General features: G+C 36.3%; 1 protein-coding gene across 2 annotated transcripts in view; it reads left to right on the forward strand.

Moving 5' to 3' along the window:
* Window positions 1-22540, forward strand: part of LOC122027121 (tRNA 2'-phosphotransferase 1-like) — a 38649-nt gene extending 16109 nt beyond the window's left edge. Inside the window, exons 5-9 of one of the 2 annotated variants that reach the window (XM_042585980.1) lie at window positions 8266-8320; window positions 8408-8530; window positions 19587-19643; window positions 19729-19865; window positions 22394-22540. In XM_042585980.1, coding sequence (XP_042441914.1) covers window positions 8266-8320; window positions 8408-8530; window positions 19587-19643; window positions 19729-19859 — 366 coding nt within the window. In that variant the 3' untranslated portion in view covers window positions 19860-19865; window positions 22394-22540. Of the gene's footprint in view, window positions 1-8265; window positions 8321-8407; window positions 8531-19586; window positions 19644-19728; window positions 19866-20525; window positions 20774-22393 lie in introns of those variants that run through there. The other variant, XM_042585978.1, reaches the window with a different exon arrangement.
* The last annotated feature ends 4479 nt before the right edge of the window (window positions 22541-27019 follow it).

The raw sequence follows: 27019 nt of genomic DNA on the forward strand, positions 1-27019 counted from the left end.
TCACTGCATCACTAGGTCGCGTGACGCTTTCGAGCCCGTTGTTAAGCACAAACAATGTGTTCGGGCTTGCACGATGCATCTAGACTCGTCGTTGGGCCTAGGCTATGCGTCTGGAGGAGTTGTGGTGTCGAAATGGCAGCAACGACGGTGGCAGTTCCAGGCACGATGGTTGTGGAAGGAGGTGAGTTACCGCCTAAAGCACGCGATTGATGCCCATCTATCAGGTGACCGCCATTTAGAGCACTACTCTTAGAATACTTGTTAGATCACACAATAACTAACTTTAAATTCTTTCATATATCAAAACTCTAGTTCATTTACTTGTTGCTTACTTGCACTAACAAATTATAAAATCTTTTATTATGAATTAAAAAAATATTAATTATAACACATCAACTCAATTAATACTAAAATTTAATTCTCACTATTATAAAAATTGTGAACTTGCAAAGCGATCTAAAATATATATTTAGTTTTCTAATCTATAATTTAAATAATTATAAAAATATCTAGATCTAAATTAATTATATAAAGAAATTAAATGGTAGATATAAAAATCAAAGTATTAATATCAACAAAAATATCTTTTACAATATTTTTTTTTACATTCGACTATACTTATAACAACATAAAAATTATATAGTCCTAGAGAGATGGTAGATTAATTGCAATCTAAATTGGTTAAAAAGTTTAATATAAAAGTAAACATTTTTTAGACATTATTATCTAAATTTTCTTTACAAAATATAAAATGACAATGAAATCAATTTTTTAATTCTTACCCTTTCTAAGTTAAATTTTAAATACAATATTATTTTTAAAAATGTATTATAATTTTAGATTTATGCAAATATCACATGGGTATATGATTATTATATAAAGGATTGAATGTTATGCTAAACCACCATAGAGTTTTACTAACTTTTTTTCTTTGTCTAGACATGGTTATTATAATTCTAAATTGAATTTTTTGTTTAATTTCCCTTTGGGATGTTGCAATGTCTTTGCAAATGTAATTTCCCTATGGAGAATAAATAGAGGGAGAATTTGTGTGGGCTAAATAATATCTTCAAATAGTGTTTAAAAGCTTTGTATTCAAGTCTTATAAATTTGCAAATAGAGAAACATAATTTTAGCAATGAATTAAAAAAGTATTTTTCTACATTGTTATTACTTTTTTAGGTGAGTAGGAATTATATATTTGTAAGAACGAGAAAATTTTTAAAAAATATACAATAGCCAAGAAAGAAGCTAAGAAAGTAGTGAGTGAAGCAAAAAATGAAACTTTTGAACGATTATATCAAAAATTGGATACAAAAGAAGGGGAAAGAGATATTTGTAGAATAACTAAAGTGAGGGAAAGGAAAACAAGAGATCTTAGCCAAATAAAATATATTAAAGATGAATCTAATAGGATATTAGTAAACGATAGAGAAATAAAAGAGCAGTGGAAGAGGTATTTTCATCAACTTTTTAATGAAGGTTTAAGTGACCAACTTAACTTAGGTAATTTAAGTAGGTCAAATGAGCATAGAAATTTTAATTTTTATCGTAGAATTCAAACTTTAGAAGTAAAACAAATTTTAAATGAGATGGACAATGGAAAAACCGTTGGACTAGATGATATTCCGATAGAAGTATGGAAGTGCCTAGGAAACAAGGTATTGAATGACTTATAAAATTATTTAATATGATATTGAAAACGAAAAAAAATGCCTGATCAATGGAGGATAAGTACTCTAGTTCTCTTATATAAGAACAAAGGAGACGTACAAAATTGTGCAAACTATAGGGGTATTAAACTAATGAGTCATACTATGAAACTTTAGGAAAAAGTAATAGAAAAAATATTAAGGAGATCACAGTGACCGAAAATCAATTTAGGTTCATGCCTGGAAGGTTGACAATAGAAGCTATACATCTTCTTAGGCAATTAATTGAAAAATATCGGGAGCAAAAATAAGATCTACACATGGTATTCATTAACTTAGAAAAAGTTTATGATAGAGTTCCAAAAGAAATTATATGGAGAATTATAGAAAAGAGCGGTGTTAGCGTAACATATATTGAACTAATTAAGGATATGTACTAGGATGTAACGATCAGAGTAAAGATTTCAGGCGGAATAACTGAAGCATTTCCAATAAAGATAGGGTTATATCAAGGATCAGCTCTATGTTCCTATCTTTTTACACTAATTATGGACGAACTCACTGCGCACATTCAAGACACAGTACCGTGGTGCATGTTGTTTGCAAATGATATTATTTTGGTAGATGAAACACGTGAAGTAGTAAATGCTAAACTAGAATCTTAGCGGGAAACACTAGAAGGGAAAAGTTTTAAGCTTAGTAGATTAAAGACAGAATATATATAATTGTGTTTTATGTGACCGTAAAGTACCTCTTAAACTTAAAGGTAAGTTATATAAAATCGCAGTTAGACCTGCTATATTTTATGGAGTTGAATGTTGGGTTATGACTCGAGCACATGAGCAGAAGATGAGAAATGCAGAGATGAGAATGTTAAGGTAGATGTGTGGACATACGAGGATGGACAAAATAAGAAATGAGAGCATTAGAGAGAAAGTCGGAGTTGCATCTATTGAGAAAAAATTTCGAGAGACACGATTAAGATGGTACGGACATGTACTTAGTGTTGGTTGCTACTCGGAATACCGTCCTAGTTCCCCTGTACAAAATTTGTACAAGCATAGAACTATCCTAGCTACCCATGCGCTCTACTGAAGTTAAATTTGGATTGCAAACGATGCTTAACATTATTAATCCAAATTGTCCTTCAGAAATTAAACTTGGATTGGAAACGATACTTAACATTTTTACTCCAAGTTTAACCGATGTGATCTTCTTAAGTTAAACCATATTACAGAAGTCAATCAAATATCTATTTCAAAGATCGGCTTCCAGGTTAAACATGGCGAGACACTAGGCCTTCTTGGGTATGGGATCATCCACCACTTCCTAGACAAAGTCTCTCAAAGAAATCGGATATTTAACTTCTTGCAGTAAACTAGGTTTAACTACAGAGACCTCAATAGAAACACATTATCGAAACATGAAATCGAAAAATAAAATCCATAACAAAAACGATAACTTAAAACCGATAACCTCTTGTGTTTGGTTTTTCAAGATCTATACAAAAGATGAAATAGTTATGATACGGAAACTAATAACTAGTTATACCTTTTGTAGCTTATAGACCTCTTGATCTTCTGTTGTATTCCTCTCCTTCTCTTGGACGTTGTGTGGGCGACGATCTTCCAGGATGAAATCCACCTAAACTTCTTCCTTTGCTTCCTAGATCCGGTCATCAACTAACCTCCAAGGGATGCTAGACAAGAGAGCTTCCTTCTCTTCTTCTTCTCCTTCAAGCAACCGGCCACCAAGAGATCACTACACTAGATGCCGCTGACCTCCAAGGAAGAAAACAAAAGGAGAAGAGAAAAGGACAAGGGTCGGCCATCAAAGGATTGGAAGAGAGGAATAGAAGATGTGTTATCTCATGAGACACCCCTTCATCTCTTTTATAATCTTTGGTCGGCAAAAAAGGAAAGTTTTAAACATAATTAAAACTTCCTTATATTCCTTGCCAATAACTAAAAAGGAAAGTTTTAAAATAAAAAAGTTAAAACTTCCTTTAATGCTTGTCATGACCGGCCTTATACTTGTGCTCCAAATAAGGAAAGTTTTAAACATAAAATTAAAACTTCCTTATTTGTTTCCGGTAAGAAATTTTAATAAAAAATTTCTTTTTTAAATCCCTTGTTGGTTATAAAAGGAAAATTTTATAAATTAAAATATCTCTTTTAAAACATGTGGATGGTTACAAAAAAGGAAAGTTTTATCAAAAATTAAAATCTTCCTTTTAACTACAAATAAGGAAAGATATCAAACCTCTCTCTTAATGCTTTGTAGAAAGGTATAAAAGGAAAGATTTTAAAATTTAAAATATCCTTTTATTTTAATATGGCCGGTCACCTAGCTTGAGCTCCAAGCTTGGCCGACCATAAACTTGGCTCCACTCTTTGGCTTGGCCGGCCATAGCTTGAGCTCCAAGCTTGGCTTGGCCGACCACAACAAGATGGGTAAGAAGCTTGACTTTAAGTGGATATAAGACTTTTATAAATAAGAGGCTACAACAGGGACCGAGAGGAGAAATTGATTTTAGTCTTGCGATGAGCTTGAGCTTCTCGTGTTCGCCCCGAACACCCAACTCAAGTTCATCAATAATAACTCATACCACTAAAGAGTTATTATTGCACTACCACATCAATCCTATATTACAATATGAGCTCCTTCTTATCATGAGTGCGTTTGTCTCCCTGTGTTTAAGATATTGAATGTCCACTAATTAAATGAGTTACTGACAACTCACTTAATTAATATATAGCTCCAAGAGTAGTACCACTCAACCTTATTGTCATGTCAGACTAAGTCCACTTGCAGGGTTTACATGACAATCTTTATGAGCTCCTCAAGGGGACATCATCAACCTAGTTTACTAGGACACAGTTTCATTGTATAATGAACAACACACCATATAAATAATATCATTTCCCAACTTATCGGGCCTATTGATTTAACGAACTAAATCACACCCTTTGATAAATTAAAAAAATAAATATTAATTATACGTGTTTGTTATTATATCATGATTAAGAGTACACACTTCCATAATAACAGAGATTTTGTTCTTTTATGTAGTCAGTATAAAAAGAAACTACCTCAAATGGTCCTGCTCAATACACTCATAGTGTACTAGTGTAATTTTATAGTCAAGATAAACTAATACCAAATTACACTACAACCATTCCAATGGTTTGTCCCATTCCATCTTGGTTGTGAGTTACTATTTATAATTTATAAGGAATTGATAACATGATCTTCTGTGTGTCTCCTCACACTATGTTATCTGTAATATAAATTAAATGGAAAATTACACTTAGCATAAATGTAGACATTTGACCAATGTGATTCTTATTTCAAAATAAATGTTTATACAAAAAGCTAGACTTTTAGTATACATTCTAACACTTAGACGACCAATAAATGCTCCAGATAGGCGATGTGAAACTATGATAAACATGTATATCAAACGAGAAAGAGGAAGATCAAAAAAGACTTGGTTAACAACAATAAAATAAGATAAAATTTATTTAAATATAAATGATGATATAGTAGGAGATAGAGCTCAATGACGTAAAAAAATTCATACAGCCAACCCCACCTAGTAGGAAAATGCTTGGTTGTTGTTGTTGTATGCTAATGTGATATAAGATATGTAGATTGATTGATAGTGTTTGAGCTATTAAGATTATTGTAGATGATTTTCCACATCAAGGGTCATGCCTAAGTCTCTACTTTTTTATGCTTGTACTAGATAGAATAACAAATAAACATCTTTGGCGTATGTTATCATAGATGATAATTGATGACTATAATTGAATTAGATTCAAGGTATGAATCATGAAGAAAAAGTTTAAAGTAAAGGAGCAAGTAGAGAGAAAAATGAATATGTAAAATTAAGTTTTAGTAATAAGAAAAGAATCAATCGAATAATTAAGATGGTAAGCATGAAATCCTTGTAAGAGATTCAAATATCTTAGACCCATTATTCGATAAGAAGCAATGTTGATGAAGATATAATTACTAGGATAAAAAGAATTTGTCATTAAAATGGAGAAGAGCATCTAGAGTTCATGCGTGATCATTAATTTGAATATTTGACAATTCTGGTATAATTCCCTATACTTTAGATCAGAGTCACGTATTGCTGAGTAATACATATCAAAACTTAATGGAGTAGAGATGATAATGCTAAGATGGACATAGAAAGCTATTAGAAAGGATAAAATGGAAATTATGAAAATAATTAGATGAAATTCTCATCTATAAAAATATGAGAGAAAATAGGCTGTTGATGGTATTGAAGTTTTTTAAGATACCAATTAATTCGATAGAAAAGTTAACTCTATTAGATTGGAAGGTATTAGGGGTAAAGAGAAATGTGAGGGATAAAGATAGATTATAAATAGTATTAATCGATGGTAGATGGATATGATTCTAGTCGATTTCAAATAGATGATGAAGATTTTTTAAATTAATAGTCTGACTTTACTCGAAATGCCTTAGTACTTTATTGACTATTTTAAAAGGAAAGATTTCTCAAGCTTATGTGGAAATCAAATCAGGTAAGGTGTTTGATTGATTTTTCTAAAATTTTGGAGTATGATTTTATGAGTTGTAACTTTACTTGAGGTCTAACTCACATTCATGAAAAATGGTAATTAAATGTTAATTTTCTTCCACACTAGGCCGATATGGTTAAAAATCATCCCCTTGGCTCTGATTCTTAGTTTATATTCATTAGCAAGGTTTAAAATATCATGCTGTGTCGCTCCACACGTGTGAAAAAATTCATTCCGCTACTGAAATAGGCACTGACACGCCTAAGGTACCGCGGCAAGGCATTGTGCACACATTGTGGAGGTCACGCGTGGCCGTTGCAGCAACCATTGAGGCTACGCGCGGGCGTGGAGGCCACGTGCGAGCATCATGGCTGTTGCGGAGGTGACGCAATGGCCTCGCAGCCGCCGCGGAGGCCACACGATGACCTCACAGCCGCTGCGGAGACCACGTAATGGCCTCGCGGCCACTGCGGAGGCCATGCCATGGCCTCACGATGACCTTGCGGCCACCGTGGAGGCGGCGCACAACAGCGACAAAGGTAGAATAGGAACAATGCTTTTAATTAAAAAACTTATGTTAATAAGTTCAATCAACTCCCAGTTATAATTAGTATAATTTAAATAATCTTAATTAAACTCTAATAAAACTATTATGTTAATTTAATATATATTTTAATTTTTTTATATATTTTTAAATATTTAGATTAATTTTTTATTTTTAGTTTATATATTTTATATTTAAAAAATATCGAAATCATACCGGCATAGCACGATACGATACTAAAACCGTATCATTCTGGTCCAGGACCGAAACCTCGACATGAGTTGAGATTTTAAACCTTGTTCATTAGGGATCCTATATTTATACCCTAATAATGTGAGATTATCATTTGTTTGTGGCATATCCGGTTGCATGGCTAGTACCACCATGTGATGTGTAGGTGCTAAGAAATGCCGTTAGTTAACTATTCATGTCTCTTATGTTATAGTTACATCAAATTATCCCAAAACAAAAAAACAAAACTCGTGTATGCTCTACATCAGGATCATTTTCTTAATTAGTTAGTAATTTTAGTACTTTAAGGGAGCTTGCAAATGAGGTATGCCATATACAATGTCGTATGCATATTTAAATACTTGCCTGGATTTCCATTGGATAAAATCAAGTAAAATAAGGATACAGTAAATCAAATTAAGGTTTATCACCCAAAAATATATTAAGGTTTATTTTTTTGAAGATCCTCTCTTGGTAAATATTTTCATGTTATTCAAGAAAATTCAAGTGTAAGCCCATGAGAATAGAATGTTTTTCATGAGTGATGCAACCCACATTGTTGAAATGACAAAAAGTAAATTTTGTTATTATTCTTGAAAGCTTGGCAACATGTGCATGGACACATTTGTCTGAGGCAAGGGCTTCAAGAGTGACAGCTTGGAGCTAGAGTTAGTTTGGTACATTCTAGCTTCTTTTTATATTTATTGTTATTATTTTTGTAAAGCCGAAAAGCTCTTGTACACCAACAACAATATTGTGTGTATCCCAACTATTTGAAGTTTGCTTAAAAAGATCCTTGTTTATATCCATAATAAATCATATTTCTGTGCGACTATTCCTCAGTGCAATGCACGAAAGGATTATGATAGGCATGAGGTCTCAGGCCTGATGTTTAAGAACCACATCAAGCCCACTGATTAAATACTTACTACTTGCTCCTTTATCTTCTTCTCTACTTCCATCACTTCTAAAAGGCAAGAAACTATCATTCCATCACAGACAACTGAACTCTTTTGCAATTATATTTTTTTGCTAGAAAGCCTCCTAGTGACTCTAAGAAACATAAAATGGGCAAATATGAACTTGAAGGATCAAGTATGAGATGCCTACTAGTTTTGCTTTTGGGTGGGCAAGCTGAATAAGTGCATCCATGCTTTTCTACTTAACAAAAGCTAGTTTTAAGTTTTTCCCCAGTCTGGATGCTATATCAGTTAACACTGTCTATCACATGCTTTGGGTTCTTGCCTTTTACTTGTTTGTTTTTTGTTTAATTTTTTGGTAGACTATCAGCTCAGAAAGTCTACTAAAGCTAATCCTGTCAGCCGATCAAGTTCCAGGTAAAGACAATAAACATAATGACCATTGGTTTTTATTATAAAGATCCTGAGATTGTGAACCCAATTGCTAATTAATTTACTTTATAGTTTGTGTTCATGGAACTTACAGAAGAAACCTGGAGTCGATTTTACAATCTGGTCTTAAGCGTATGACACGGTTACATGTACACTTTTCAAGTGGTTTGCCTTCAGATGGAGAAGTAATTAGTGGTATGCTCAAATAAAAATTTTCTTGCTCTGGTAATTTTGTTTCTTACTGAAATATTTGGGTATGGGGTATTCTACTTTTTGGACTCGCCATTCATTTCATTGGAAGTGTTGGTGTTCTGTGGATTAGTATGAGGAAGTCCAAAGTAACTACTTATAACCGAGGCCTCTTTATCTTTTGCTGGTTGAATCAAGCTAGTTCCTTCCCAGGTTTGCTCACGCAGGTGTGCCCTTGGGCTTACTGCGGCTTCTTTGTGCCTATAGCCGAGTTAGGAGCTGTTCTTTTGCAAATTCTGGGTTGTTTAATACCTTCAATTCAGAAGCACAAAAGGGGTAAAGTGCCTGGTTACAAGATTGTTACCTGGACTCGGGTAAATTAGCCAAACATCTCTTTGTATGAGCTATTATATCATAACTAGAAACACCTACTCCTACTGAGACGCAATTGCAGCCACTGATCAAATTGAAGCTCTCGCTGTTGGTTTTGCAAAACCAACTGACTACTAAGGCACCTCAACAATCTTAACCATCATCAAGCAAAATAATACGCAAATCCAACTCCTTGTCCAAATAGCAGAAGTGTTACAAGAGATGCAAGAAAAATTGAAGAAAAATGGCCACCAGAACAAGAACTGAGCAGCAAGTCATTGCAACTCCTTTATTTGAAGATCAAATTCGAGATTACCGAAGGAATCAACGAAGATTCTACAATACAAGATAGGCAACCAGACGATTGGGAAGACGCCTTATGGGAAGAACAAATCAAGGTAATACACTTGAACAACAAATTGACCCACAAGCACAGTTACAGCTATCCATGCAGGAGAGAGCTGCCATAGTACTAGCAGAGGTACTCTATCATTCCAGACGAGATGACGCCCGTCATCGAGTATATGTGCATAGGTCAGAAGAAGCCCTTCTAGTAACCGATGGCAATCAAGTGGATCGAAGTTTTATCCAAGGAGAAAGCTTTAATCAGCTGCAGCAAAGCAGGATGCAATATATACACCTTGGCATTCTTCAGGTACGCATACAAATACTACACAGGCAAAGGGAAGGCACTATGCGTTAATAGTATTTCTGGATAATCGATGGCAAGGAGACCAAGCTATTTTGGCTACTATGGAGGTGGACTTAACCCAAGGAAGTCAAATGATTTATGTTATCCCTGAAATTATGCTTACTATTGGAGACTTTTTTAGAAATATTCAAGTCTTAATACTTACTAGGGGCTATGAAGTTTGTCACAATGGAGAAGCCAACCTCCTTATCACAAGAGGACTGGTAGGTAGGTTTTCTAACACCTCTAATGTTGGCTTTGCCTATGAAATACAGGGAGTGGTTGACTACCTTACTACCCATGGAGTAAATACCTTACCGAATCGCAACCTATGCACAAGAAGCCTATAAGGCTTAAATTGGGTGATACAACCCACCCAGACAATAATTCCCATGCAACTATCTGAAGTAAATAGCCGGAATCTAATGGACGGGAGAATTTCATTAAGTTTTCATAACTACAAAACGACGCAACCATCAAAACCACCTACATATAATGAGAAGGATGAAGAAATTCAGGGCAATTAAGACGCATCACATGCTATAGCTGTCCTTGTTGAACAAGCACCTGGTGTATTTGTTTATCAAGATGACCTTGAGCCATTATATAACAACAACAATACGGAGGAAGCAACGGTTTCTAATAACTTCCCCTTTGTTTTGGCACACAAGTTAACTCCTAATGCAGTCATCCCTATCCAAAGAACTCCTTTAGCTACTGGTTTTGATTTAGCAGCCAATGAAGAACAAACGATAGAGCCCAGAGGGCGCGGTCTAGTATCCACTTGACTAAGCTTTGAAATTCCCTGGGAATCCTATGGACGAATTGCAGCAAGATCAAGTGCAGCATGGAAGTTCGACATTGATATTGCCGCCGGGGTAATTGATAGCGATTACAGAGTTGAAATCCTCATCATGGTTTTTAATCATTTTGACTTTCCTTTTCAAATTAACCAAGGTGATTGTTTAGTACAAATTATTTTTGAGCAACTTCTTCTGCCAACAATTTATGAAGCGACAAGCCTTTCTCCCACACGAAGCCATCAAGGTTTCGGACTACCACCTACAACTAACAAGGACCATTATAAAAGGCATCCCATATGGGACACCTTAGGAGAGCCTAGTGGTAAGTTCGACTACTATGTTAATTATGCACCCCCTGACCCTTTGCCAGATCTAGAGTTCCCAGCACCATCTTGGGATGATGATACAATCACTACAACTCCATCCATCCTTAACAAACTACTATCGCGAGAAAAACATTTGGCCTCAGTCTGCCTTGAGGATACTATACTCCAATAGGAACGTTCACCAGAAAATCATGCAGGGACTACAAGCCCATGGGCCAATGTTCCCCAGTCCATGGACCTTTCTGGCGAAAGTACTGACATGGAGGACGAGTTCTTTGATCATATCCAGTATTTGGCAGACTTAACCATACCGTTTGCTGAGCCACCAGTTTGGGACCCCTCTCATACTACGGATTGGATCAACCCATTCGCAATGGAAGATGGTGGGGATGAAGGAACCCAACTTCTTGCGGCTGGTTTTGAAACAACAAAAATGGAATACCCTATTCTGAAAAGACTAGTGGAAGTAACAACCACCCAAGATGTGGAAAATCCATTACAACAAGTATATTCAACAAGCACGGTTATCTCACCCTACCGACCCCAGCAAGAGGCCAGGACGACCCACCAAAGTTTCAACCCATATATGAATAACCTCAAAAGCTAAGTTCAAAGGAGGGCTTAATAATTGATTATGGACACTCCCATCAGCGCAGCAACATGGAGGAGCTCTATTCGTTATTCCAGAACAATTGGGTCTTTTTGATGATGCATTCACCCGATGGGAATCAATTACCAAAAATCATATATCCAGCCATGTATTTAGACACCAAAGACAAAATTGAGTACATTGAAAATTTACTTGGGGAAATAGAAAAAATTACATGGATACAATGGAGAATGAGTCCAGCCGAATATGATGCTCTCATCCAAACAGGAGAAGAGAAGGTATGCAAAACATTCTATCACAAATACGAAGAGTTTTTTCTACAAAAGACCCATCATAAGGATCAACTGTTATACAAGATACTGCATATAAAGATTTAGAAAAACTCTCTTGTGATAACGTAAAAAATATTGTTCAATACATTAATGATTACATGCAGCTAGCAGCCAAAACAGGACGTCTTTATGCAGGACCGGAGCTATCAGAGAAATTTTGGTTCAAAATGCCAGGAGACTTGGGCAACCGAATCAAATTGCCCTTTTATGAAAAATACCCTGGATTAACAGTAGGAGTATTCCCCAGGGTTATCTTTGCACATAAGTTTCTTGAGCAAGAATGTAAAGATGCGGCGTTCAAAAGATCACTTAAAAATCTCTCTTTATGCAGCCTGATACCAATACCAGCTTATTATCAGAGTAAAGGGCAAAAGAAGTTAGGTATCAAACAGTCCAAAACATATAAGGGTAAACCTCATGACTCCCATGAGAGAATTGAAAAAAGGAAACACTTATTGAGAAATAAGAAATGTAAGTGCTATCTTTGTAGTCAAGAAGGACACTTCGTTAGGGAATGCCCAAATGAGTGAAGAATATCAAAAGAGTTGCGTTATTTGAACAACTAGATATTCCTGATGACTGTGATATCCTATCTGTACAAGAAGGAGAAGCCCAGAGTGATGCAATTTTTAGTATTTCAGAAGGAGAAGACGATGCAGATGGCTTACAGAGGTCTATCCAAACCTTATATTTAAACTCTATATATATGCTTGGGCAAATAGATGGCAGGTATCGACCACAAATTAAAATCTCTGAAGAACAGTCATTGTTTTCATGATTGGAAATTGAATAAGCAGATCGTGCCTCCCCTATCTACAATTTGTACCTGCTGTAAAAGAGAAACCCTACAGAGGGCTAGGATCCATTGCCCTGGATGATTTTTAACAGTCTGCAATCTTTGTGGACCTTATTACTTCAACAAACAGGTACTAGTTGCTCCATCACCTCCTACCCCTTTTTTTCCCAAAAATTTAATACAGGAGCAAAAATATTATATAGCCTGGTGTGAAGGGGAGATAGAAAGATTACAAAGGGAGGTAGCCTACTATAAAGCGCAAGTTGAAGACCTATTGTTAGAAAAAGACCTAGAAGAAGAAGAAGAGAACGAAGCTGCAAATATGCTTCTTGAAGAAACAACTAGTAAAGTAACTGCATCAGTACAAGACCCAAGAATGGCCAGGCAAGGAAATGAGCAAATTGGAGCTTTTAGCACCAACCCTATAGGAGCTTAAGGGGCATCTAGACCTGAAGGCACAGGACGAGATGACGAAGGCCCTATAAACCCTCTGTATCTCTCTCAACAATACCAGCAAGAGCTCAACTCCCTGCACAACTCATACCCAATCACGTTTGACGAAGGACAACGGATTGACCAAACTCTCCATGAATTACAACAAAGAGCAGCAATCCAAGCAACAAATTCCCTCCAGCAGCCTAAGCTGCTTCATGAACTAAAAAAGCAAGAATGTCTACGAAGGAGTTCTAAGGATAACTGGTGGGGCGATTGATACCTAGCTATCAAACAGGTTGATTGACAACTTGCCCAAGTGGCCCACCTATTGCAAGATGCTATTTCTAGAATGAACTCCTTCCACCTTTGATTCTGCGGACGTGGTGGAACCTTCAAATCCAATGATCTATGCTTTTTCTTAGGTGTGCTAAAAAAAAGATTCCCTGTAAGTGGATAGTGTACTGTAAAGTAAAGCATATGCGTATTGTGCTGTAATGTAGACGCATATGCATAGTGTGCTGTAAAGTAGAGATTCCCTCTTATCTTGATAACGGAGTATATGACGATGGGGCCCAATGAGCGCCCGATATCCCCGCTATAAATAAGAGAGGTTTCCAACCCTTGCAAGGCATTCAAGCAATACTTGAGCCCTACTTGGGAAGCTTGTAAAAAGATCTTTGAAAGTAATAATATCTGTGAGTTCTCTCTCTCTCCTTATTATTATTTTCTCTGTTCCACACCACGCCACCCATAATCTATTCCAAACCACGCCACCCATAATGGGCTCTTGCTGGGGGGTAGCAGGTGGTCCCATAGCTGTATCTTTTGGGGGTCGGTAGGGTGAGATAACCGTGCTTGTTAAATATACTTGTTGTAATGGATTTTCCACATCTTGGGTTGTTGTTACTTCCATTAGTTTTTTCAGAATAGGGTATTCCATTTCTGTTGTTTCAAAACCAGCCGCAAGAAGTTGGGTTCCTTCATCCCCACCATTTTCTAATGCGAATGGGTTGATCCAATCCGTAGTATCAGAGGGGTCCCAAACTGGTGGTTCAGCAAACGGTATGGTTAAGTCTGCCAAATACTGGATATGATCAAAGAACTTGTCCTCCATGTCAATACTTTCGCTAGAAAGGTCCATGGACCGGGGTACATTGGCCCATGAGCTTGTAGTCCCTGCATGGTTTTCTGGTGAACGTTCCTGTTGGAATATAGTATCCTCAAGGCAGACTGAGGCCAAATGTTTTTCTCGCGGTAGCAGTTTGTTAAGGATGGATTGAGTTGTAGTGATTGTATTATCATCCCAAGATGGTGCTGGGAGCTCTAGATCTGACAAGGGGTTAGAGAGTGCATAATTAACATAGTAGTCGAACTTACCACTAGGCTCTCCTAAGGTGTCCGGGATGCCTTTTATGATGGTCCTTGTTAGTTGTCGGTGGTAGTCCGAAACCTTGATGGCTTCGTGTGGTTGGAGAAAGGTAAATTGTTGGCATAAGAAGTTGCTCAAAAATAATTTGTGCTAAACAATCTATCTTGGTTAATTTGAAAAGGAAAGTCAGAATGATTAAAAACCATGATGAGGATTTAACCTCTGTAATCACTATCAATTACCCCGGCGCCAATATCAATGCCGAACTTCCATGCTGCACTTGATCTTGCTGCAATTCGTCCATAGGATTCCCAGGGAATTTCCAGGCATAGTCCAGTGGATACTACACCGCGCCCTCTGGGCTCTATCGTTTGTGCTTCATTGAATGCTAAATCAAAACCAGCAGCTCCAGGAGTTCTTTGGATAGGGATGATTGCATTAGGAGTTAACTTGTGCGCCAAAATAAAGGGGAAGTTATTATAAACTGTTGCTTTATCCGTATTGTTGTTGTTATATAATGGCTCAGGGTCATCTTGATAAACGAATACACCAGGTGGTTGTTCAACAAGGACAGCTATAGCATGTGATGCGTCTTAATTGTCCTGAATTTCTTCATCCTTCTCATTATATGTAGGTGGTTTTGATGGTTGTGCCATTTTGTAGTTATGAAAACTTAATGAAATTGTCCCGTCCATCAGATTCCGGCTATTTACTTCAGATGGTTGCATGGGAATTATTACCTGGGTGGGTTGTATGACCCAATTTAAGCCTTGTAGTAAGACATTTACTCCATGGGTAGTAAGGTAGTCAACCGCTCCCTGTATTTCATAGGCAAAGCCAACATTAGGGGTGTTAGAAGGCCTACCTACCAGTCCTCTAGTGATAAGAAGGTTGGCTTCTCCATTGTGCCAAGCTTCATAGCTCCTAGTAAGTATCGAGACTTGAATATTTCTGAGAAAGTCTCCAATAATAAGCATAATTTCAGGGATAACATAAATCATTTGGCTTCCTTGGGTTAAGTCCACCTCCATAGTAGCCAAAATAGCTTGGTCTCCTTGCCATCGATTATCCCGAAATACTATTAACGCCATAGTGCCTTCCCTTTGCCTGTGTAGTATTTGTATGCGTACCTGAAGAACGCCAAGGTGTATATATTGCATCCTGCTTTGTTGCAGCTGATTAAAGTTTTCTCCTTGGATAAAACTTCGATCCATCGGTTGCTAGAAGGGATTCTTCTGACCTAGGCACATATACTCGATGATGGGCGTCATCTCGTCTGGAATGATAGAGTACCTCTGCTGGTATTATGGCAGTTCTCTCTTGCATGGATAGCTGTAACTGTGCTTGCGGGTCAATTTGTTGTTCAAGTTTATTACCTTGATTTGTTCTTCCCATAAGGCGTCTTCCCAGTCGTCTGGTTGCCTGTCTTGTATTGTAGAGTCTTCGTTGATTCCTTCGGTAATCTCGAATTTGATCTTCAAATAAAAGAGTTGCAGTGACTTGCTGCTCAGTTCTTGTTCTGGTGGCCATTTTTCTTGTTCTTCTTCTAATATTTTATACGGATCAGTAAAAACCCTGAGCTTGCCTTGCTTCTCCTTTGGCCTTGCTGCTGGTCCGAGGGATAGATTTTTAAGCTTTTCAATTAAATCTTCAGGCAAAGGGGGTGTTGAAGGCTCTTTCCTCCTTTTGCAGTAGTCTTTAATTCTTCTTGTATCTCTCATAACACTTCTGCTATTTGGACAAGGAGTTGGATTTGCGTATTATTTTGCTTGATGATGGTTAAATTGCTGAGGTGCCTTGATAGTCAGTTGGTTTTGCAAAACCAACAGCGGGGGCTTCAATTTGATCAGTGGCTATAATTGCGTCTCGATAGGAGTAGGTTTTTCTAGTTATGATATAATTGCTCATAAAAACAAGATGGATTAGGATGAGGAAGTCCAAAGTAACTACTTATAACCGAGGCTTCTTTATTTTTTGTTGGTTGAGTCAAGGTAGTTCCTTCCCAGGTTTGCTCACACAGGTGTGCCCTTGGACTTACTCCGGCTTCTCTGTGCCTATAGTCAAGTTAGGACTTGTTCTTTTGCAAATTTTGGGTTGTTTAATACCTTCAATTCAGAAGAACAAAAGGGGTAAAGTACCTGGTTACAAGATTGTTACCTGGACGTGGGTAAATTAGCCAAACATCTCTTTGTATGAGCTCTGATACCAAGTAGGTGGATTATGGGTGGCGTGATGTGGAACGGATTATGGGTGGCGTGATGTGGAACAGGGAAAATAATAATAATAAGGACAGAGATAGAGAACTCACAGATATTATTACTTTCAAGGATCTTCTTACAAGTTTCCCAAGTAGGGCTCAAGTATTGCTTGAATGCTCTGCAAGGGTTGGAAACCTCTCTTATTTATAGCGGGGATGTCGGGTGCTCATTGGGCTCCATCATCACATGCTCCATTATCAAGATAAGAGGGAATATCTACTTTACAACACACTACGCATATGCGTCTACTTTACAACACACTACGCATATGCTTTACTTTACAGTACACTATCCACTTACAGGGAATCTTTTCTTTAGTACGCCTAAGAAAAAGCATAGATAAGGGCGAATCTTCTTTAAAGATTTGGGGATGAGTCATTGGATTTGAAGGGTCCACCATGTCCGCAGAATCAAAGGTGGAAGGAGTTTATTCTAGAAACAACATCTTGCAATAGGTGGGCTTGGGCAAGTTGCCCATCAACCTATTTGAAGTTGGGTACCAATCGTTCCACCAGTTATCCTTAGAACTCCTTCGTAGGCATTCTTGCTTTTTTAGATCATGAAGCAACTTAGGCTACGAGAGGGAATTTGTTGCTTGGATTGCTGCTCTTTGTTGTAATTCATAGAGAGTTTGATCAATCCGTTGTCCTTCGTTAAATGTGATTAGGTATGAATTGTGCAAGGAGTTAAGCTATTGCTGGTATTGTTGAGCGAGATACAGAGGGCCTGTAGGGCCTTCACCATCTGGTCCTGTGCCTTCGGGTCTGATGCCCCTTGAGCTCCTGTAGGGTTGGTGCTATAAGCTCCAATTTGCTAATTTCCTTGCTTGGCCATTCTTGGGCCTTGTATTAATGCAGTTACTTTACTAGTTGTTTCTTCAAGAAGCATATTTGCAACTTCATTCTCTTCTTCTTCCATCATAGTTTGGAAATCCTTCCGCAGGTCTTTTTCTAACAATAGTTCTTCAACTTGCACTTTATAGTAGGCTACCTCCCTTTGTAACCTTTCTATCTCCCCTTCACACCAGGCTATATAATATCTTTTCTCCTGTAATTAAATTTTTGGGGAAAAAAGGGGTAGGAGGTGATGGAGCAACTGGTACCTGTTTGTTGAAGTAATAAGGAACCCTCTGTAGGGTTGCTCTTTTACAGCAGGTACAATTTGTAGATTGGGGAGACACGATCTGCTTATTCAATTTCCAGTCATGAAGACAATTTGACTATTCTTCGGAGATTTTAATTTGTGGTCTATACCCGCCATCTATTTGGCCAAGCATATATATAGAGTTTAAATGTAGGCTTTGGATAGACTTTTGTAAGTCATTTGCATCGTCTTCTCTTTCTGAAATACTAAAAATTGCATCACTATGGGCTTCTCCTTCTTGTACAGATAGGATATCACAGTCATCAGGAATATCTAGTTGTTCAAATAACGTAACTCTTTTGATATTTCTTCGCTCATTTGCGCATTCCCTAGCGAAGTGTCCTTCTTGACCACAGAAATAGCACTTACATTTCTTATTTCTCAATAAGTGCTTCCTTTTTTCAATTCTCGGATGGGAGTCATGAGGTTTATCCTTATATGTTTTGGACTGTCTGATACCTAACTTCTTTTGCCCTTTACTCGAATAATAACCTAGTATTGGTATCTCAGAAGTACCATGAGAACCATTTCTTGACCACCTTCTAATCATGAGACATGAGACCAAAGTTTAAAATCTCCACCTGCCGAGTTTCGATCCCGAACTTGAACGATATGATTTTGGTATTCGATCATATCATGCCGATACAAATTCAATATATTTTTCTAAAATTTTAAATATAAATGTATATTAATTTTATTGATATTTGATTATTAAATATGTTTTATATTTTTAAATTTTGAGATGTTGAATTTATATTTCAATATTTTCTCATAAGGTAATGCCTATTAAATTTTTATTTTTTTTTAAAAATAAATAATTCCTAAATTTCAAAACTAAATCTAAATTTATATAGAGGCTGAAAATAATTATAAAATTATTTTAAAATTTTAAATTATTTTTTGAATGTATTTGCAAATTTTTAATTTTTAAAAATTTATTTGAAATGTTTAAGAATTATATTAAAAAATAGATTAGTTTAAGTTTATATTTAATTTTAAAATTATTAAAAAATTTAAATTATTTCATAAAATATTTATTAATTTTTAAAATTATTTATTTTTTAATTACTTTATAACTATTATTAATAATTTTTAATTATACAAAATATATATTTAAAAATAAAAAATTAACTAAACCAAAACAATTAAATTTCAGGAATATACAAAATTTTATTAGAACTTTTTAGAATTTTAAATAAATTTTTATATATTTTAATAGGATAATAGGATTTTAGGGAGTCAGTTTGGACTATTAAAGTTAGGCGTTGATCGATTTAAGTTGGGAGTTGACCTCCTCCGTCCACTCGATCACCGACATTGTCCAAGCGAGCCGAAGACGTCAACGCTGCTTCCCTTGTCTCCCCACTGCTTCGGTCGTCTTGCCACATAAGCACAACTTCCGTCACGGCGCCCTCCATTGTAGAGTGTCGCAGTGCCCTCCGCGACCCCCATTGAGGGACGTTGCGAGGTCGCTGCGTAGCGCCCTCTACGACCCTCGCAAAGGGTTGTAGGGCCCTCCGTGACCCCCATTGAGGGATGCGGCGGGGTCGCTGCTCCCTCCGCAGCTCGCGGCAACCTTGCAGTCACTATGCCGGTGCCGGTCCCACATTAGAACGATAAATACCATCTTTTCGGATGGCAGGACACGATATTTCAAACCTTGCATGGGACACCAAAACATTGAAGATTTCAGACAACTTTTGAGCTTGTGATATATCCCTTGTTTTGGTGTTGGTGAGATTCTATGTGTACATTCCAAATCTTTGAATCCAGCAAGTTTGTTTTTGGTTATCGTTGTCTTTCCTGTCATTTCCATAGTAATTGATGCGTGTGATATTATAGTTGGGTTTTTGTTCGTTGTTTTTTTTAACAGCTTGCATTGTTATCAACAAATCTACTATTACTATTATTGCCTTTGTCATCTCAGGAATGCGACGGGATGTCAATGTCTTGATCCATTTGGATGTTAAAAAGGCATTACAAGGTAATCCGTCATGTCACCTGAGGCTTATTCTGGGTCCTTGCCTTCCATCAATGTTTTGACAACATTTGTTATGACTGATTCACAGAGGGAATGAAACTCTACATTTCTGATAACAAAGTGATCTTGACCGAAGGCTTTGATGGTTATGTACCTGCCAAATACTTTGAAAAGATAGAAACGTGGCCTGGGAGACAAATAATTCCATTTCAACTATAGCTCTAGGTAAACATTATCTGTCTTATCCTTTTCTTGTGATTAAATGGAATATAAATGGTATGCATATCAACTGAGAGATAATTTAATGAATTGTTAACTATATCTTTCTGTTTCAGCCTTGTGTTCGTTGAACTATTTTAAGTTGTATCTACCCTGAGAATACTTGCTTGACAGCTAACCCATCCTGTAGATGATGACTAATAGGCAGACTATTAGGACTGGAAAAGGCATATGAGAATTTCTCTCACTATAAAATAATTCTGAACGAAGTGCTTATGAAAAGATGAGCACAGAAAAGAATAAAGAAATAGAAAGCCATCTAGCTGATACTTGCTGCCTCGATTTAGGGCAGTGAAGTGCCTTTCACCAAAAATGATACATGTTAATCATTACAACAAAATTTCGATAGCCTGTTATTTAAAGGGCTGGAAATACAGAAAATGGCCATCGTCTAAAATATTTTCGGAAACCTGTGGCATTTTATTAGTAATGAGTCGGGTGCATCTTTGATCACGGGTTTAATCTGTTGCTTTGTGATTAATGGTTGAGGATGATATTGAATTGCTAGGGACATAAATTTGACTTTTTTTTGTGGAGTTTGGACAAATTTTTCAGACAAAATGTCCTTTTCATATAAATTCATACCTTTGTCTTTTTTTTTCTTAGGTTGACCTGCAGCTGTTATTGATTGATAACAATCATCAACGGGATCCAATTCTTCAGTTGCCGACTCAAATGCTGTCCTCAATTCTCTCAATAATTCTTGTCATGTGATCACTAGCAAAGCATCTAACACTTGAGATTGCTGATTTATGGAATCGAACAATTATTCCAATGTAATTAAATTGATGGGGAATGAAATAGGAAATTTATTCCCGACTTTGGTTCATAAAATTAAATCATTTTCTTTCCTATGGTTTTTAGAATGGTATAAGTAATAGATAAAGAATAAATCTCCATAATGATGAAATATACCTTTATGTAACACGTAATGGTTTGCCAATCTATTTGATTAACTCAATCTGCATTGCCTATTTAACTGGCCTAGTCTGACTAGTTCAACCTATTTGGCTCACCCTTCTCTCTCGGTCTATCCATTCAAATTGTTCTGTTTGATCTGCCTTGCTATCATGGTCTGTGCTACCTGCTCACTGACTCGGTTCACAATTTGCCAAGCTGTCTGCATGACTCACTTGGTCTACTTAACCTGCTCAACTCCTTCAGTTTGCCTTACCTGTCTGGTTTGCTGGCCTACTTAGTTCCTTCAGTTTGCTCAATCTGCCGCTAGTCTCCCTTGACCAGTTTTTCTATGCATCTTTTAGAGAATTGAATGGACTGGGAATAGGATCCTTTGGAGAATGGAATAGTCTGGTTTGTTGGCTTGACCATTTCACTCGGCTCATCTACTCCCCCTTTTCTTTTTGTTCATGTTGCTGTTTATCAAGGTTGATTAAATCTATGAGCAACAAAGAAAACATGTTTTTACAAATCCTGGTATTAAAGTTTCTCAAGTAAATGCAAGGGAAATCAAAGATTATGAATGGCTGAATTTTCTGTAATATGCAGAATTAGTAGTCAAGTTTGATATTTGCAATATGGGAATTGATGTCATGACCTCTCATTTGGATAAGCTGAATGGAATATAGTCACTGAAGGTGACGTGCTTGCTTGAAAACGTTTTAATTCGGGATGCCTAAAATTTAGCTCAATCTGTAAAATTTCATTATGTTTTCAGGTTCTTTTTCAATTGTGATTCCATGTATGTCAGTTTTAGGCCGTGGTTTGAAGAACCCTAAATCACTAGGGTTGATTTTCTGAATTTACCAAGTAATGAAACCATTACAATGATTGCAGCTGTAGTATCATAGCCACTGTTACATTTTCTGCCTTAGATCTCTGTGTCGAGGTTTGCAGAAGTAACCAGGATTTTGGGGCTATTCACACCTAGTACAATATGAGGATTTGAACATTACATTTTAAAATTCTTGAGTTCGATATTTATGTTGGATTGCATGCATGCTGGATGAGTTATCAGTTTTTAAACACTCTATTAGGTTTCGTTTTAATTGGTTATCGTAAAATAAAACACCTTTTCCCTTTGTATTTGTCAATTAAATTTTAGTAGGCAATATGCAAACGGTGAAATTCCTCAATTTGACGGCTCCTCATATTATTGGAAGAGAGTAAATTAAAAATCTGAAGCAAGCTACCATGAGAGGGTATTGCTGTCGGCTTTGTTGGGAATCAACCCTTATTCAATTATGTAAATTTACCACGGGTGACCAGCTCAACTATGTCGAGGCCCATTTTAGTCGGCATCTGTACCTTGCTTAAGTTGTTTGTCAATGGTGCATCGGAGCTGCCTTCTAGAGCAATTTGTTCTCTTAAAATAAGAAAATTATCGAGAATTAGTTACACTCACTGGTTACATTTACATCTCAATTAGAACATCTTTTAATTTTCATTTAAAAATAGCAAATTGCTATGACCAACGGTCAATTTCTGAGAAGTTTTAGTCATTCTTTCTTTGTAAGCTTCGAGGAGGGCGATCCGATGGAATCTGGCAGAGGAATGGTATTGTTTTAGTGTAGCATGCGGTCATTGAAATCACTAATCAGACCATTGTAGACCATTGTGATTCAGCCTACAAGCGAGAGTGTGAGCTGATCACTCTCTCAATTTGTTCCAATTGTTTGATTTGTGATTCAACTGTTATTCCATGTGTATGAATTTGATGTCAAGATACTACATTGTTGGTTTCTCTGAATTCTGACGCATATCCATTTTCAATGTCTCCACGTTCTCGGGGAAAAAGAGTCTGAGCTGCTCCACTCTCTCAATTTGTTCTATTCTGTTGCCTTAAGCTTTCGAGTTATGATTTAATTGTTCTTCCATGTAGGTGTGAGGTTGATGCCTCGACACTTGCTACATTGTTGGTTTCTTTGATACCTGACGCATCTCCATCTCGACCGTCTCCACATTTTTGTTAAGATAGAGTTGATTTTTTCATTTTGCTCCAAGTTTGCTAAGAACATGGCAGTCAATGCGCTGCGGTTATTTGTTGACTTTTGTGTTTTTTATTGGCACCAGGTTTTCACTAATCATTGGAGTATTGATTGAGCCCATAGAAGTTTTCAACCAGGTAAAAATAAATTAGGAAGGATTCACAATAAAATACATCAATTCATTATTCTTAGATATTTATTAAGAAAAATCCGTTTAGATATTTATTAAGAAAAATTCATTCGTTAATTTATTGAAACTGAGATTTAATTTTTAAATATATGGAATTGTGAAGGCGCATTGTTGTTGTACCATTATCTCAAGGAAATAAAAATTATTTTATGAAGATTAAGAGAAGGTGACTTGTCGATGCACCATTGCCCCAAGGGTTATTTCTTCACTTCATACCTCTACTAAACTTGATGATAAATGCTCCTAGGAGTTGAGTATCGTGGTTAGGCCCTCTAACGACATATATACACCTAGAGTTTGAGACTTAGTTACGGCGTATTGTGAAAGATTTTTCGCTCAATAGGTAGTGGATTTGAGAACGTTGGTTGTTAGAATGGTCCTTCACATGTGCTTTTCCGATTTATCTTGATGGTCAGTAGAAAATTTCCGTAGGATTAAATTAATCATCTCTAATATTAGTCGGGCACGATTTTGATACATGATACCTACTTAAAAAAACTTGCAATAATAATAGGATATACAACGATTAAATATTTTTATTTGATTTATAAAATATAATTAGATATTAAATGATTTTTTTTAATCTGAGGTAGATGACCTGCTTGTATTCGTTTAACCTATGTACGCTTAGAAAGATACTGAATAGTTTTTTATTTATTATGTTTGATTTGTAAGAAAGTTATAACAATAGATAAAAAAAATTTGATTTTCACAATTGAATATTTTATCTTGCCCATTTAAATAGCATTATTTGCTTAGTCTGCATTATTACATGGTTCACGATAATATTTGTGTGAATGTCTTTCATCGATGGTTATAAGATTTGACTGTATGAGATGACTGGGATGATAAATTTCATCTTTTATTATAACAATATTACTTATGTGAATACCTTTTTCTCCATATTGATGATCAAATCGTGCTTAGTCTGCATGATTTACTTGGTCCGTGACGCTTAATCTAACTGATGAAGTTGACTGGCTGAAGTGCTTGTTCGGCCTAATTGAGTTGACAAACGCATGGTTGCAACCAACTTGATCGGTCCAATCAAGATGATTGATCCAATTGCCCCACCAAGAGGATCCACTTGATTGATCTTTAATTTCTTGTATGTTACACTCGATTGACCCAATTAATCTCACTAGCTTTATTTGATATGTAAGAAAATATGTTTTTATATCTTTGATAAATTTTCAATTTAATCTATCATAAAATTTAAAAGGATGGTTGTTTCCTGAATCATGAATATCAACATGTTTTTGTTTCAATAAAAACATGTTCAAGGATCAAGGTATTGGGTGGGGGGATACAAAATTTAAAATGTAGTAGAATGCAAAATGAGTTATAATTCGGGGAACATTGACTTTCGACCTGTGATAATTAACACTTTATTGTTTATCAGGTGGTGTTTAGAGGTTCGAATGTACGATTAATTTTCTTTGATTGAACGGTTAAACCACTTTAGCAATCAAGTAGATAGATCGCTTATGATAAAACTCAATTCTATACTTGAGAAGAAAGGAGGATTGAGAAGTTGGAGAAAAAACAAGGAAGAGGGATTGCTACTCACTAGGTTTGTCATTCTGCTAACCAAGTACTCAAAAATCAAAATTAATGGTCATTATCAATCAAGTAATCACAATTAATAACTACTACTAGCAACCAATCATACAATTAACTATGTTGAAACTTAACCAATCCAACATTCAAGTGTGCACGAGTCAACTGCTACCTGGGCATCATAGAGAGTTTTGTATTTAGTAATAACATTATTTTAGTTGTGTCATTTAATATAAACTATTTTATTTATCATAAAATTTCTAATATGAAATTATTTTATGGAGTCATTTTTTCCTTAATTCATTTTCTTTATAATTTCCAACACATGGTCCTATATAACTTCAGCATTGTCCAATATTACTCCTTTCAGTGTTGCCCCTTGGGCTGTAGTGTAGTGATAAGTATATTTTGGGGCTTTTTATGCACTTAGAATTTAAAATTTAGGGAGCATAAGAAATTTGGCTTCCCTGTTTGAATCACTAGGATCATTGCGTCATTGTGTGGATTGCTATATACATTTCTAGATTTACCTAATAGCTAGTCAAAAATTTTTATAGGATTGAACCAATCACCTTCAATATTAGTCGGATCGTCATACCTTCATACTTGGAATACTAAATAAATAAAGAAAATTTAAACATTTTCCTAAATGATGTGCTGAGGCTTCTCAATTTGCCAAAGGTTGTACCTTCTAGACCACCCAAGTCACATTTTGAAATAGAAAAAAAGTTTTGGGCTTGGATACGCGGAACCTTGGAGATCTCTTCTCTCAGCTCAAAATGTGAAAACCTCGAGACACAAAAACATTACTCATAGCTCATCGTCTTTCCCTCTCATTCAGAAACGTTGAAACACATCATCGCTTATCAACTTTGTTCCTCTCATCCCGTGGCCTGTAGCTGACTCATCTCCTCAAGAGCATAGGGAGGGCTAACTTTGCAATTGTTCATCTGGTGAGTTTTAAATCTCTAAATTAAAATTCGTGACTAACCCGGGATCTTTTTTCATACGTAATTTCCATCATCGACCGAAAAGTTAGACAAATCAAATTATTGAACACAAAGTGAGGGTGCTTTGGTCTATTTAAAACAAATTAGAGTATTTTTAGGAAATTGTTAGTGCTGGGAGCACTACATCGAACCTATATTTTGATGTATGACTAATTTTAAAGTTAGTCTTGTTTTGTACTGATGGATGCTGTCAAGCATGTTGGTGCAGGTTACTTGACAAGAGGTGAAGTCTTGATCAGGAATTAGGCAATGACTAAGTTCTAGTGGGACTAGGCAACAAAAGTATTGGTTGGGAACTAGGCAGAGGCAAAAGCCTAGTGGGACTAGGCAAGAAAGATGAAAATTCCAACGGGGCTAAGCGGTAGAAGACCTAGTTGGGAATAGGCAAGGAAATCCTTGTTAGTAACTAGGTGATTCAAATCCAACGAGAGTTAGTTGGGAGTTGAAGTCTTGACAAATAAGTCCAAGTAAGTTAGCTAGGAGTTGAGTCTTGACAACTAAGTCTAGATGAGTCAGCTGTAGTTTAACATCTAGCTAAGGTATGCACGAATAACGTTTTTTCATCCATCATACTGATTACATGTTACGTGTAAGTACTCCAAGTGGTTGAGCCACAATTTTGATGAGTGTTTAACATAAATTTAGTTAGATCTTATAGATCTAATATATATGTCTAAGTGTGCAGAAACATAGGAGAACATACAGATACTCGATGGCTAAGGAGCATCAGAGATGACAGAAGACACAAGCTAGCGAGAAGAATGACACGGGAAAGAATCTGAAGGGCTCGGTGCATCTAATGTAAGAGGAGCTGTGGAAGAGTACTCTGGTGAAACGTGAAGGACACAAGGGATGTATCTGAGGGACAAAAATTAAGGAGGTGAAGGATCAAGAACACGATAGAGGGAGGGGGGGGGTTGAATATCGCTCGTAAATATTCTTTTCCTTTTTCGTAAAATTGAATCCAATTAAGCAGCAAAAAAGTAAATATGTCACATCTACTATAATCAAAATGAACTACCTCTATGGAATTTTCTAAAGATTCAGAAGAAATATTAGCTTTATCATTCTGATAGGTACCTAGAGGCTCTAAAATAGTGAATGTGGCATCATCTTGATCACGTAAAAGATCTGGCTCTTAATCAGGTACAATCAACGGAAGTGATTCTTGAGTTTTCCCTACACTTCCATCGTCAATAAGTACAATAGCAGGCTCAACTAGCTCAGCGGACATGGGTGATAGAATAGTCAAAGGAAGTGATTCTTGGGTCTTCCCTATACTTTCATCATCATCAATAACACCTGCAACATCAAGAATATCTGGAACAATAATATCATCAACAAAAATATTATCAGGATCAACTACAACATCATAATACAAAAAACTAGAAGAGG

The sequence above is a fragment of the Zingiber officinale genome, chromosome 10A, assembly GCF_018446385.1.
Source record: "Zingiber officinale cultivar Zhangliang chromosome 10A, Zo_v1.1, whole genome shotgun sequence".
In the NCBI taxonomy this organism is placed as follows: domain Eukaryota; kingdom Viridiplantae; phylum Streptophyta; class Magnoliopsida; order Zingiberales; family Zingiberaceae; genus Zingiber; species Zingiber officinale.